The sequence below is a fragment of the Piliocolobus tephrosceles genome, chromosome 9 (genome assembly GCF_002776525.5).
Source record: "Piliocolobus tephrosceles isolate RC106 chromosome 9, ASM277652v3, whole genome shotgun sequence".
Classification (NCBI taxonomy): Eukaryota; Metazoa; Chordata; class Mammalia; order Primates; family Cercopithecidae; genus Piliocolobus; species Piliocolobus tephrosceles.
The window spans coordinates 85923459-85938253 of record NC_045442.1 but is presented as its reverse complement, the minus strand read 5'-3'; the positions used below and the strand labels follow the sequence as shown (position 1 = coordinate 85938253).

At 45.4% G+C, this 14795-nt stretch overlaps 1 protein-coding gene across 1 annotated transcript in view; it reads right to left on the bottom strand.

Annotated features, from left to right (window-relative positions):
* The window catches only part of CHAT (choline O-acetyltransferase), a 50634-nt gene that overhangs the window by 26902 nt on the left and 8937 nt on the right, over positions 1–14795 (bottom strand). The window contains 2 exon segments of the mRNA XM_031936239.1: positions 11874–12051; positions 14006–14186. Of these exon segments, the coding sequence (XP_031792099.1) occupies positions 11874–12051; positions 14006–14186 (359 nt within the window).

Genomic DNA, 14795 nt, shown 5'->3' with positions numbered 1-14795 from the left:
CAAATTTGGCAAAGGACACACATCTAGAGATTCAGGAAGATAAGTTAACCCCAAACACGATTAATTCAAAGAAATATACACCAAAACATATCATAGTCAAACTTTTGAAAACTAAAGACGAAGGAAAAATCTTGAAAGCAGCAAGAGAGAAATGATTATATATATACACACACGCACATATATATGTGTGTGTATTACATATACATATACACACATATATACACACACATCCGTATATGTGTATATACACACACACACACACATATACTATAGGAGAAAACAACTAGGACAACAGCAGATTTTTTTTTCTTATCAGAAACCGTGAAGATCAGAAGGACTTGCCGTAATATTTTGTAAGCACTGAAAAAAAAAGAACTATCAATCCAGAATTCTATAAGAAAAAATATCCTTCAGAAATGAAGAGGGGAAAATCAAAACATTTTCATATGAAGAAAACTAAAAGAATTTATGCCAAGCAGACATATCCTGAAAGAATGGCTAAAGAAAGTAGGTTTCTTTGTTTTTGTTTTTGTTTTTTTGCGATGGAGTCTCTCTCTGTCACCCAAGCTGGAGGGTGCAGTGGCCCAATCTCGGCTGACTGCAACCTCCGCCTCCCAGGTTCAAGCAATTCTCTGCCTCAGCCTCCTGAGTAGCTGGGATTACAAGTGCCCACCACCACACCAGGCTAATTTTTGTATTATTAGTAGAGACAGGGTTTGTCTCTACTTGGCCAGGCTGGTCTTGAGCTCCTGACCTCATGATCCACCCACTTCAGCCTCCCAAAGTGCTGGGATTACAGGCGTGAGTCACCGCAGCTGGCCCCTAAGAAAGTTTTTTTTTTTAAAGAAAGGAAATGATAAAAAGAGAAACACTGGAACATCAAGAAGAAAGAAAGAACAATAGAAAGGGTAAATATCTGAGTAAATAAACTCATTTTCATTCTCCTTTCGAGTCTTCTAAACTATGTTTCAGTGTTGAAGCAAAAATCATAAAATTGCCTGATGTGGTTCTAAATGTATATAGAGATAATATTTAAGAGAAGTGTATTATAAACAAAGGAGAATAAAAGATGGTAAGCTTTCTACACTTCACTAGAACTGGTAACATTTCAACACTAATAGACTGTGATAAGTTATGTATATACAAGGTAATACCTATAGAAACTGTTAGAAAAAGCTATACAAACAGATAATACTAAAAAAGTTACAGGTAAATCAAAATTGAATTCTAAAAAATATTCATGTAACCCACAGGAAGGCAAGAAAAAGAGAACAATAATTGGAAAACAAAAACTAAAATGTCAGAGTTAAGCCCTAACACATTGATAATTATGTAAAGTGTAAATGTTCTAAATACACCAATTAGAAGACAGAGATTGATGGAATATATTATAAAAAAATTACCCCAGCTATATGCTGTCTACAAGAAATGCACATCAAATATAATGATATAGGTTGGTTATAAGTAAAAGGAAGGAAAAACATATAGCATGCAAACATTAATCAAAAGAAAGCAGAAATGGTTATTTTAACTTCAGGTAAAGTACACTTGAGCAAAGAAAATTTACCAGAGACATAGAAGGGCATTATATAAAAGTAAAGGATAAATCCTCCAAGAAGACATGGCAACCCTAAATGCATCTGTACCAAGCATACTATAAAATATGTTAAACAAACTCTAACAGAACTGAAAGGAGAAATAGACAAATCCACAATTGTACTTAGAGACTGTAACACTGCTCTCAATAATTGTTAGAACAACTAGACAGAAATTCAGCAAGGACGTACAAGAAATCAACAATATCATCAATCATTCTCTTCAAATACCCATGGAGCATATGCCAAGATAGACTATATCCAGGGCCATAAAACAACCCTCAACAAATTGAAAAGAATTAAAGTCATTCAAAATGTGTCATCTGACCACAGTGGAATCAAAGTAGAAATCAGTAACAGAAAAATAACGTAAACAGTTCCAAACATTTGAAAACTAAACGACATGCTTCTAAACAATTAACGGGTCAAAGAGGGAGTCTGTATTAGTCTGTTTTCACACCGCTATAAAGAACTACCTGAGACTGGTAATTTATGAATAAAAAGGTTTAATTTACTCACAGTTTTGCACGGCTGGGGAGGCATCGGGAAACTTACAATCATGGCAGAACGAGAAGGGGAAGCAAGGACCTTTTTTCCATGGCAGCAGGAGAGACAGAGAACAAGGGGGGAACTGCCAAGCACTTTTAAACCATCAGATCTCCTGGGAACTCACTCACTGTCATGAGAACAGCATGGGGAAAACCGCTTCCATGATCCAATCACCTCTCACCGGGTCCCTGCCTTGACATGTGGGGATTACAATTCGAGATGAGATGTGGATGGAGATTTAGAGCCAAACCATATCAGAGTTGTAAGGGAAATTTTAAAAAAAACACTGAAATGAATGAAAACTAAAATACACCAAATGAAAATTTGTGAGATACAGCTAAAGTATTGATGACAGGAAAATTTATAGCATTAAATGCTTACATCAGAAAAGTCTCAAATCAATAATTTCTTACCTGAAGAACCTAGAAAGAGAAGAGCAGAAAAAAACCCAAAGCAAGCAAGATGAGGGAAATAATAAAGAGCAGAAATCAATACAACTGAAAACAGGAAAAAAAATCAACAAAAAAAAGGTAGTTATTTTAAAAGGCCAATCAAATTTATAGAGAGACTGACCAAAAAAAAAAAAAAAAAAGAGAGAGAGAGAGAGAAAGACACAACCACCAATATCAGGAATGAAACAGGATATCACTACAGATCCTGCAGACATCAAAAGTATAATAAGAGGATACTATGAACAATTCTATACACATAAATCTGACACATGAAATCCCTTGAAAAGTATAAGCTACCACAATGCATTGAATATTATGATTATTTGAATAGCCCTATAATTATTAACCCATTTATGCTGGAGGTTGCAAATTTTTTTGTGAAAAATCAGACCTTGGTGATGACCTTAAGCAGTGGGATATAAATAACTCCCACAAGCTTAGCGTTCTAATAATGGAACACTAGGCATAAGTGAGTTAAGGATATTGAATTAGCAACATTAAAATTCCCCAAAAAGAAATCTCCAGGCCCAAGTAATTTCACTGATGAATTCTACCAAACATTTAAGGAAGAGTTGATACTACATTTATACAATCTCTTTCAAAAAATATAATTATGAGGAGGGAACATTTCCCAATTTATTTTATGAACCTGGTATCCTGATACCAAAAGAAGATAAATACAGTACAACAAACAAACAAAAAACCAAACCAACTATAGACTAGTGGCCCTCACAAATATAGATGCAGAAAATACTGAACTACATATTAGCAAGTAGAATTAAGCAATGTATGAAAAGAATTATACACCATGACCAACTGGGGCTCATTTCAGGGATTCAAGGCTGGTTCAATATCTGAAAATCAATCAATGTAATCCACCACATTAACAGACTAAAGAAAAAAATAACATGATTATATTTACTGATATAGTAAAAACATTTGACAAAATTCAACATCCATTCATGATAAAATCTCTTATTGAACTAGTACCAGAAGGGAACTTCCTTGACTTAATAAAGAACAGCTACAAAAAGCTTATAGCTAACATCATATTTAAAGGTGAAAGACTATAACTGAGTTTTGTACATTAATCTTTTATATTGCAACCTTGCTGAATTCATTTATTCTAGGCATTTTTGGGGTTGTAGATTTGCTACTATTTGGTACATGCATAATCATGTCATTGAAAATAGGGATCATTTTATTTTTTTTCTTTCTGATCAGTATCCCTTTTATTCCCTTTTCTTGCCTTACTACACTGACCAGAACTCCAGTACTGTGTTAAATAGAGTAGTAAGAGTAGGTATCTTCTTATTCCTGATCTTGGGGGAAAGCATTCAGTCTTAAATAAGATGTTAGCTATAAGCTTTTTGTAGATGTTCCATATCAGGTCAAGGAAGTTCCCTTCTGTTCCTAGTTCTCTTAAGAGATTTTATCATGAATGGATGCTGAATTTTGCCAAATGCTTTTACTGTATTGATTAATCATGTTATTTTTTTCTTTAGTCTGTTAATGTGGTGGATTACATTGTCTTCACACCTATCAAAATGATTAAAATAAAAAATAGTGACAACACCAAATGCTGGTGAAGATACATAGAAACTGAATTATACATATGTTGCTGACAGGAATGTAAAATGGTACAGTCACTCTGGAAAACATTTTAGCAGTTTCTTAAAAAACTAAACATACAACTATGGTGTGACCTAGGAATTTCATTCCTGGGCATTTTTTTCCAGTAAATGAAAACATAGGTTCACACAAAAACCTGTACACAAATGTTCACAGTAGCTTTATTTTTAATAGCTCGAAACTGGAAACAACCCAGATGTCCTTTGATAGGTAAATAATGAAAGAAACTGTGATACCTAGCAACCATGGAATATCACTCAGCAATAAAAAGGAAAACTATTGATATATGCAACAATTTGGATAAATCTCCATCCAGAGAATTATGCTGTTTGAGAAAAGCCAGTCCCTGCATCATACATGCTATATGATTTCATGTATATAATATTCTGGAAGCAATAAAATTATTGAAATAGAGAACAGATTTGTGGTTGCCCAGGAGTTAAGAAGGGGGTGAGGTGCTTGTGGTTATAAAAGAGCAGCGTGAGGATCCTGGTGGTGATGGAATGTTCCATATCTTGACTGTATCAATGTCAGTATCCTGGTTGTGATATTGTACTATAGTTTTGGAAAATGCTACCATTGGGGGAAGATGGGTATATGTGAGATCTCTGTATTACTTCTTACAACTGGATGCTAATCTACAGTTATCCCAAAATAAGTATAATTTAATTTTTTTTTTTTTTTTTTTTTGAGGCAGAGTCTTACTCTGTCACCCAGGCTAGAGTGCAGTGGCACCATCTCGGCTCACTGCAAACTCCGCCTCCTGGGTTCAAGCAATTCTCCTGCCTCAGCCTCCTGAGTAGCTGGGATTACAGGCACCCAGTACCACGCCTGGCTAATTTTTGTATTTTTTAGTAGAGATGGGGTTTCACCATCTTGGCCAGGCTGGTCTTGAACTCCTGACCTCATGATCCACCCACCTCGGCCTCCCAAAGGGCTGGGATTACAGGCGTGAACCATCATGCCCGGCAAAGTATAATTTAATTTTAAAAAAAGAACTTAAGAAACAAGAAGTGCTCTTTCTTCTGAGTTCTAACCACTCTTCCCACAAAGGCAGAGGATATAAAGAGCTGTAATGCTTCCAGAACTGGGAGAAAGGATGGTGGGGGAGAAAGGCAGGAGATATAAAAACAGAAACAAAAAAAAAAATCCTCCTCCTAGCTGTCTTGTACCCCAAACATTACTGTGCTGCACATAAAATGGAAAACGAGGGCCAGAGAGATGGTGACCAGGGAGAAGGTAAAGATAGAGGAGCCCAGGGTGTGTGCACACAGAGAGTGGTCCATGAACGGCCCAGGAAAAGCAAAATGCACCGCAGAGTTCATACGGATTAGGATTCCATGCAAAGAGCAAAGCAGCCTGAGGGCCCATGGGCCCCTGCCTCTGACCACAAGGACAGTACTCATGTTCAAGTTCACCAGATTTTTCCAGAGGGCTTGTGGGCATTGGGCAAAGCATCCCCAGGGTGATCCCCAAATCTAATAAGAGCTACCATTTAGCCAACACCCTCTGTGTGCCAGGTGCCAGGCCATCTGCTTTACAGCCCATCCCCTTGGTCCTGCCCACAGGGCAGACTGCTATCTTCATACAGACTAGGAAGCCCAGGCCCCAGGCCCCAGGAGACAGCAGCCATGGTAAGTCAAATGCAGGCCTCTTGCCCTGGACCACTTGCCTTTCCTGCCTGGATGCTCTTGTCCCCAAAGGCCTTCATTCTTCTACTGACGGAGGGAGGCATTGGCCCAGCCCCTTCCCAGAGCAAGAAAATCACATTCAGTCTTGAGAGCTCGGGAGGTATTTCTGGGCCAATTAAATCAGAGAGGCTGTTAGTGCTAATGTGTAATTGGTTTTAAAATCAGCAGACATGCCTAGCTTTGGAAGACAATATGTAAATAGCAAAATGCCCCCATCCTGAATGGTTCTTGTAAACCATGACCATGGCCTTCTGCAGCTGTAGCCGCCTTCTGTCAGTTCCTTCCTTGCAAGCAGTGGCTCAACTCTAATTGACTGTCGGGGATAAATATTTACGGGACTGTGTAAACGAAGAGCATCTGCCTCTGAGGTCTGGTCGCAGGCTCTTCATAGCAGCACCCGGGAAATCTAGCGGGCTGGGGGGCTCTCCAAGCGGCCATCCTTTTCCTACAAATTGACAAGTGCTGTAGTCTCCCAGACTCGGGGCCGAATGTCTAATTAAATTTCCAGACCAGGATAAAGGGTTGGCTCCTCCTGGGTTCAGGAAGGCCACAGCTTCGAGGCGGTGGGGAGGGAGGTCCTAATAGGGTGTGTAGACTCCCTCTGAGGCCCCAAGCCTGTCTTCAGAATCCCACCCAGCCTCCTTGGCACTGCAGATCTCAGGCTGTCTAGGCAGATGCTCCCTTCCAGTGTCAGACACTGTTCACGACCGGCCACCCCAAGGGAGACAGACGCAGCCTCTTCCTTGGTTCAGTGGGAATGAAATCCCACCTCACAGGTGTAACGAAAGACAGAAGGTGCCCAGGACAGAGCGAGCACAGAGGGGGACCTGGATGCACTGCTAATATCCGAGTAAGCAGGTTCCAGGCTGGGCTGCACATGAAAACACCAGAGTGCTATAAAAATAGACTCCTTGTCCCCACTCTGTCCCTCTGGAAAATCACTGGGGCCCGGGAATCTGTTTTATTTTGTTTTATTAAGGAGTGCTCTAGACAATCCTGATGTCATCATCCAACCCCAGTCTGCAATCAGACCTGAGTCACCCTGGCCTCAGCACACCTGGCTTTAGCCCCAAGTTCCTCTGTGGACGTGGCCTCCCAGCCCCTCAGGACTCTGTCTGAATTGCTGCTTTGGTTTAGCCTGGGTATCCTGGTGCTTTGGGCCCCCAACAGGCTGAGAGGAGCTCAGCTTTGCCAAGGCCTCCTGCCAGTAAGTGCTTGCCTGGACTCTGCGCCCATGGGCACTGTCCCTGTACCCAGGCTCCAGGAAGTGGGGGCAGGATCTTAGGGCTTCAGCTGAGAGGGTTGGGAGCTATGCTCCCCTAAAATAGACCAACCCATTCCATGGAGTTAATTAGGATACTACTGTGGGTCAGAAAGCACCTAAGCCCCAGCAGCGACAGCTGGGCAACCACCCTGGGGGCTCCCTGGCTCCCCCATCACCCCATTCCCCAGGCCATGTGTCCCCTAAGTGCACGCGGTCCTCACACCTCTCCTTTCCTCCTTCTAGAGCCCTTCGTGACTGTCTCAAACAGGCCATTCCCTGCATGGCTAAACTCTTCTGTAGGTGTCCCGCCCAACTTTGCCTCAACTGCAGTGTGACACTTACCGAGGGGCTGCTCCTCTGAGGTGCCCGCTCCCCTGCCACCCTCTCAAACACGCTATTGTTTTCCTTCACACTCATGCACCCCAGGGCCAGGTGGGGTAGACAGTTTCCTTCTCCCTGTTGCTGCTTCTAAACAACTCCCCCTCCCTCATCCCACTTTGCTTTGGAGCTGGAGCTGTTAGGCTTTTACCCCCCATCACCATCATCCCCCTTGTTTCTGTGCCGCGCCAATCTCTTCCTAGGTCCCCATCATGAATGTCTGGGCTCTCAGTTCACCTGCTTCCCCCATACTACTGGAATCATCATTACGGTAACATGAGCATTCATGTGGACGCCCAGACTCCATCCTCTCCCAACTCCACCACCTCCACACCTTTGACAGTTTCACCCCTGTATCCATGGCCAATATCACATCTGGGAACTTCTCCCTACCAGGAGCCCACCACCTCTAAAGTCTCAGTTCCAAGCATCTCACACTCTGACCATATTCCTGACTTTCTAGTTCACATCCTCTGATAACCACTGAACACATCTCATGTCACTGAGACAGCCAAACCCCTTGGCCCTGCTACACTCTCACCATCTGTCATCTACCCTGTCTGTCACCTCATTCCTCTTATGGGCCGAACTGTGTCATTCCAAAATTCCTGTGTTGAAGTCCTAACTCCCAGAAGCTCAGAATGTGATTGTATTTGGAGATGGAATTGTCTTGATTGTCCTAAATTGTCTTTAAAGAGAAGAGTTAAATGAGGCCATTTGGGTGAAGCCTAATCCCATATGACTGGTCACCTTATAAGAAGAGATTAGGATGCAGATACGCACAGAGGGAAGACCACAGGAAGACACAGGGAGAAGGTGGCATCCACAAGCCAAGGAGAGAGGCGTCAGGAGAAACCCACCTGCTAAACTGTAAGATAGCAAGTGTCTGTTGTTGAAGTCTCCCGGTCTGTGGTACTCTGTTATGGCTGCCTGAGCAGACTTGAACACACTTCCTTACTTGGCTCAGATTCCAGCATGACCGTTCCCTGCCACACCTTCACCATCCCCACCAGTTTCACTCACCAACTCTGGCTTAACCTGAGGAGCTGAGCATTGGTGGGGAAGATCACATAACAATGTTAATTAGCCTCTCCTAAAATGTATCACTTTGAACCTTCATATATGAGCTCAACGTAGTCCATAAATCTTACCAAGTTTTTCAAGTTTTCTTTCCCACTTTCCAAGAGGCTATTTCACACATTCGATTTTGTCTTCAGAATCCAACTCCCTGCCTCTTATCTCAAGGTAGTGATCTGAGACCAGGAGGTACCAGCTGGGTGCCTCTGCATGCTCCTACCTCTGCAGCCTCAGGCCCAAGCTTTCCATTTCACCCTGTACCAACCAAAGGCCTCTTATTTTCTGAGTTCCATCTCCTTTTGCCTTTGCAAGAATTCCACCCCTCCATTTATGTCCTATCTCTTCATCAATTTCTTTTACTAAATTCCTTCCATACATTTGTCTCTCCTCCTAAAAACACCTCCCTTGACCCTCATCCTCTTTCAGCAACTCGCTCATTTTTCTGCTCCTTTTAGTATCAAAATGTCTGGAAAAAGTCAACCATACTCCCTGGTTCAACTCATTGACTGCCTCATTGACAATTTCTTTCTGCTGTTGGACCACTTCTGTTAGTGTGCAACCATTTGTTCTCCTGCTACTCCAGTCTGACCCTCAGTAAGCCCAGTGACAACTTCAGGGTTGCCAAGCCGGGTCTTCTGTATGTTGTTCCTCCTCGAGCTCTCCAGAGCATTCCACATGGCTGGCCGCTCCCTCTGTCTTGAATCTCTGACTCTTCTGGCTTTCCTTTACTTCACGGGCTGCTCTTTCTCAATCCCCTTTGCATCTTTCTCTACCTGACCTCCAGGCCCCCTCTTCTTCTGTTTCTAGATTATCTCACCCAGGTCCATGACTTTAAGGATCATTTATGTGCTGATGGCTCTCAAATTTATAGCTCTGTACTGACCTCTCCCTTGGGTTCCAAACACATATATCAAGCTTGATGTCTCCACCCAGATGACTCAAGCACCTCGAACCCAACATGTGTGGCAATGATTTCTCCATCCTGTACCCACTCCCCAACCCTGTTTCCCATCTTACTAAAAGGCACTAACATCCACTCATGGCTTGGATAAAAAGCCCAGGAATTGTTCTCGCTTCCAATGGCCTTGACCCCACTGGTCTCTCCAGCTTCACTCTCAACCCTGGCCCAAGCTGCCATACTCTTTCACTGGGAAAACGAAATCATTTTGTAAATGGTCTCTCTGTTTCTGTTCCATAGGCAGGACTGCTCTGGGGAGGGGGGATCTGTGAAGAATCGGTTTCCTGTTGTGTAGATGACACAGTTGACGCTAACTGGATTAATCAGATTACCCAAGGGGAGGCACGTGTGTCCCCTCCTTTCTGTCGCATTTCCCTCAGAAACAGCACTTCCATTCAGAAAGCCAGATCAAGTGCCATTAACAAATCAATTCTGATCCGCAGTCCAAGCGCTCAGACCTCGGGGCAATCCGGCCAGCCCTGAAGGGCGTGTCTTGGGCCTGGTCTGCTAATAAAGTGGAAACTATGCTGGAGGCAGAGGCGATTATTTTCATGCCTGTCTCTGTCCCTGGAGGGGAGAAGAGTGGGATTTGATTACACCACGGTCTCCTGAGGGAATTAACTCACTTCGGAATGCTAAGTTATTAATTCTCTAGCACGAGGTTAGGGCCGGGAGGGCAGTCAGCTCTCACACCCCTCTTTGGCTCCTGCAGCCCCCTATTTAGGACAGCATTCAGGAGGTGCCCAATAATTGGATGAGAGAATAATTAATTGGTAAGTGGGGGAATAAGACTGGGGCCTGGCATTTTTAATCACCCTTTACTCTTTTATTTAATAAATGTAACTGGGCCCCAACTGTGTTTCTCAGAAATTAAACCAAACAGACAAGGCCCCTGTCCTTCTGACCTTATAGGCAAGGTGGGGGGAAAGGCAAATAATCAGCATCTGTCAAACAAATGCAAAGTTGTCCTCAGAGAGTGAGCAACAGAGTCAGGATAAGAGAACGGGCCATGGTGACAGAGTGTGTGGGAAGGATGCCCAAGGAGGGCCTGAGGCTGGACACCTGAGCTGAGCGCTGCATGGGGCAAGGAGCCAGCTGGATCTGGGGGAAGACCCTTCTAGAGAGAGACCAGAAAATGCAAGTGGCTGTTGTCAGACAGCTAGGCCCAGTACATCCGGCTCAGGCCACCTTCACTGGGTGGCTGCTCTCCTCCTCACCCTGGGGGTAAGGTGGGTGTGTCCCTGCTGGGCAGCGGGCTTTGCCCAGGGTGGGTCTGCCTGCCTGGGTACCATCCTTCCCTCCAGCCTTTCTCACTCATGGCATGGGGCTTTGTTCCATTCCCACCTCTTCTAACAGAGCCTTTCACAATCCCACTCGGAAGGGCTCCCTCCCCTCTCTGAAGTCCTGGAGCACGGTTTTGACGCCTGTCTGAAGTGGGTCAGCACTGCATGCCCCTGGATGTGAGTCTCCTCCCCATGCCCTCTCTTCCTGTTCCCATCACGGGGCTGCTCCTGGGTAGAGGCCTCATCTCCTTTGTCTCCCATACTCCCTGGGCCGAGCCCAGGGCCCTCAAGTAACAGATGTGGAGAGTCTGAATAGATTACCTGGCCCAGTAAAATTCTGAGGGGCAAATAAAGACTCACAGAAGTCTTGCTTCTCATTCCAGTATCTCTACCATGGGCAAGGAAGGAGGGCATTCCATCAGCTCCTGGAATAGGACCAGCTTTGGATTTGAAAAGTAGTTTCCAGAAGGGTGATGAAAAAATTTCAAGAATATTCCTGGCTTCCTTATGGGAATGCTTGGAGACTTTCATAAGAACAGTGCCACAAGATAAGGGGCAGCTTGAAGATAAAGAGTCCCAGGATGGAAAGATCAGGTGAAAGACACTTTCCCGGAGGCAGGCTCCCTCCCACACCCCCATCTGAGGACTCCCCCAGCCACTCTGTGAGCTCCCCCCACCAGGAAAACACACCTGTTGACTTGCAGCCAGCCTTCCTCCTGCTGACTCCCCCACCCCGCCCAGTATTCCCAGACACCCCTAGTTCCAGCACCAGTTAGTCCCACCAAGAAAGCCAGATATTGTCAGATGGAACATGAAGGCATAAAAGGTGCCTTCAGTGGCAAGGCACCGTGGCTGGCTGCAGGACATGCTGTGGGTCCTGAGCTCCCACACTATGGCTGATGGGGATGAGGCCCTGGCCCAACCCTGGAGGAGGAAAAGCCGATGGGCATGAGCATGAGATGGGCATGGAGATGTGCTGGGCACTGCGGCTGACCTTTCACGAGGACCGTCCTGGCCTCGGCCCACTCGCTCCTCCCGTCAGACGTCAGCAGGCCAATTGGAGGCAAGCGCTCGTCCTCGTTGGAAGCCATTTTGACTATCTTTCTCAACTGAGTGAACAGATCCCCCTCACTGAGACGGCGGAAATTAATGACAACATCCAAGACAAAGAACTGTGGGGTAAACAGGTCAAACATGTCACTTGTTGGGTGACCAGTGGCACCAGGCCTTCACTCAGCCTTCACAGGTGAGCTTGGGACAGGGATGCTCAGGCCCAAGGTTCCTAAGGTGTTTGGTGGTTCTAAGCAGTCTCAGTTTAGGGACCAAGCCAAGGCTGTTGACTGTGCTGGATTCCTCGCTGCCCCCAATCAAAGAAGGCAACATTAAACTTAGCCGAAAGAAAATGTGCTTTTATGGTTCACGGAATCCATTATATTTATGGGGAATGGAGTATAAATTGGCACAGCTACTGTTGGAGGGCAGTGTCTATCAAAACTAAAAATGTGCATACCTATGACTAAGCAATTGCACTTATAAATGCATATTTTATCCTGAGGCTTAGAGAAACATACCCGTGTGTGCAGGAAGACACGAGGAATGTGCCTCTCGACCTTGTTTGCAATAGCAAAATGGTAGCAAGAGCCTCACTGTTCTCCAGAAGGGGAATGGCTAAGTGAAATGTGGTGTATATGTCTGAGGCATGTCTACCTAGCCATTGAAAAGAGTGAATTAGCAATAGATAGAGCCACAGTGATGGGCCTTAAACATGCTGGCGAGTGGAGGAAAAAAGCAAGCCAGCAATCATATGCAGAGGAAGATTAAAATGGAACACCAACACACACCATGTGTGCATGTGCACCTACACATGTGTGCGTGTGTGTGCACCTTCACATGTGTACCTACATGGGCTTTGTATGTCAGCCCTGTGGTTCTGTCATTTTGTAGCTTTGAAGGCTAGAGCCTCAGGCTTTGTGAAGGGTCTATTCCTAGATCCAGGTCAAGATACCCTTTTCAGCCGACTGACATGAGTACCTTGTTTTCCCTTCCCCTCCGACTCCCTAGCAGTGTCTGTATGGCCTGGTCCAGTACAGGGGCCCAGAGCATGTCTGGAAGAGGTGGATATGGTGGCCTGTGGCAACTGGGAAATATTTGTCTTGACTTTTGAATGAAGATGAGGAAACTTCCTTGGTCTATGGCCAGGGTGTCAGGTGGGCTAGAAGAGCTCCTAGATGGCCTTCGAATCTAGGAACAGAGGTCACAGCCGCCCTCAGATGTCAGGGCTCCACAGAGCTCCCAACTTACTGAAAACGTGAGGTGAGCCCAAAATCACATTGTAGAGCAAGTACCACAGGGGTCCCTGGGATGGCTGCCAAACTTGGGTTTTAGCAAAGCAAAAACAAAAGCTGTTTGTCAGAGGAAATATTTATGTGAAGCTCAATATATGGAATATATAGTGCAGTGGGCCCAAGGAAGAGGTCAGGAGCCCTCATGCTCAGCCTGTCCCCCAGGAACCATGGGTCCTTGTTGGCTCTGTGGAACCCAGTCTGAGGACCCGAGCTGCAGGGGGTAGAGCTTGACCTTGGGGTACTGGCCAGACCTAGGAGTCCTTCCCATTCTTGGACAGACCACTTAACTTGTCTGAGTCTCATGTCCTCAACTGTCACACGGAGATCCTAAGGCCCCCTCTGCAGGGTCACTGTGAGGATTAAGTGGGATGAGTGCATGTTAAGTGCCGAGCCCACAGGCTGGCACATGAAAGGTCCTATTTGTCAGTCTGTAACACTGTCTGCCTGTGTGTGGTCTCCAGAAAGGCCAGGGCCTGGGTGACTGCATGGAAAAGAATAGATGTGTAGGTGGAAGATCTGGATCGTGACCCTCAGGGCATCAGGGCTGAAGTGAGAGTCCAGTGAGGATATTCTCAGACTGACGGCTCTCATTGTTAGAAGCCAACTGGTGGAGAGACATGGGACTGACTGGAAGTGGGGACCACATTTTGGAGACATGGTGCCCCAGCTCCCTGTGTGACTCAGGGAAGAAGACTGAGCCCCCTCGGAGAAGGTAATGGATGTGAATGCATGGCCACTGCATGCTCTGTGCCTTCCCTCACCAAGACAAGGGACTTCTTACCTGATTGCAGCAGGCTACGATGACGTGCTCAGGCTCCGGCATAATGCTGCTGTTCTGGGCCACCAGCGTGTCCTGGGTATGGCCGGGGAGCCGGTAGGAGGAGAAGAGCCCATAGTATTGCTTCATACAAAGGGGCTGCCCTGACAGCTGGCCTTTGGCATAGTCAGTGGGAATGGAGTGGCTGAAGAAGAGGAGCAGGAAGGGAGGCAGCCACGAGGGGATGGCAGGGGTTGAGGGGAGACAGAGAATGGGTTTTATTGTAACTCGATCAGGCAAAATGGGGCACAGAACCCAGAATTGCATCACTGTGGCCGATGCAGAGCTCAATTCTCCACTGTTTAAAGTAGTGGAGGGCCCCATTTCCACAACCCATGGAGACCCTCAGAGTTTCCCCAAACCTCTGCCTCATGCATGGCATGTACAAACCCTGCCAGTTAGCCTTCTGTATCTTTGCTTATGCTGATCTTCTCTCAGCACGCGTTTGCCCCCACCCCAGAACTCAACTGTTCTATTCAGAAAACTTATTCAACAGCCTACTCCTTTATCATCTCTTTTAGAAGCCTCTTCTGAGGCCAATGCAGGAAGTTCTTTTTCCCTGGGGTCTCAGTATGCCTTTTGCCTGTCCTTCCTCTCCCCTTCCCTTTCTTCCCTCCATCCACCCATCCATCTATCCATCATACATCCATACATCTACCATACATCCACCACTAAACATCCATCCCTCCTTCCACCTACCACCCACTCATCCATCCACCATCCACCCATCTATCCACCATCCATCCATTCTTCC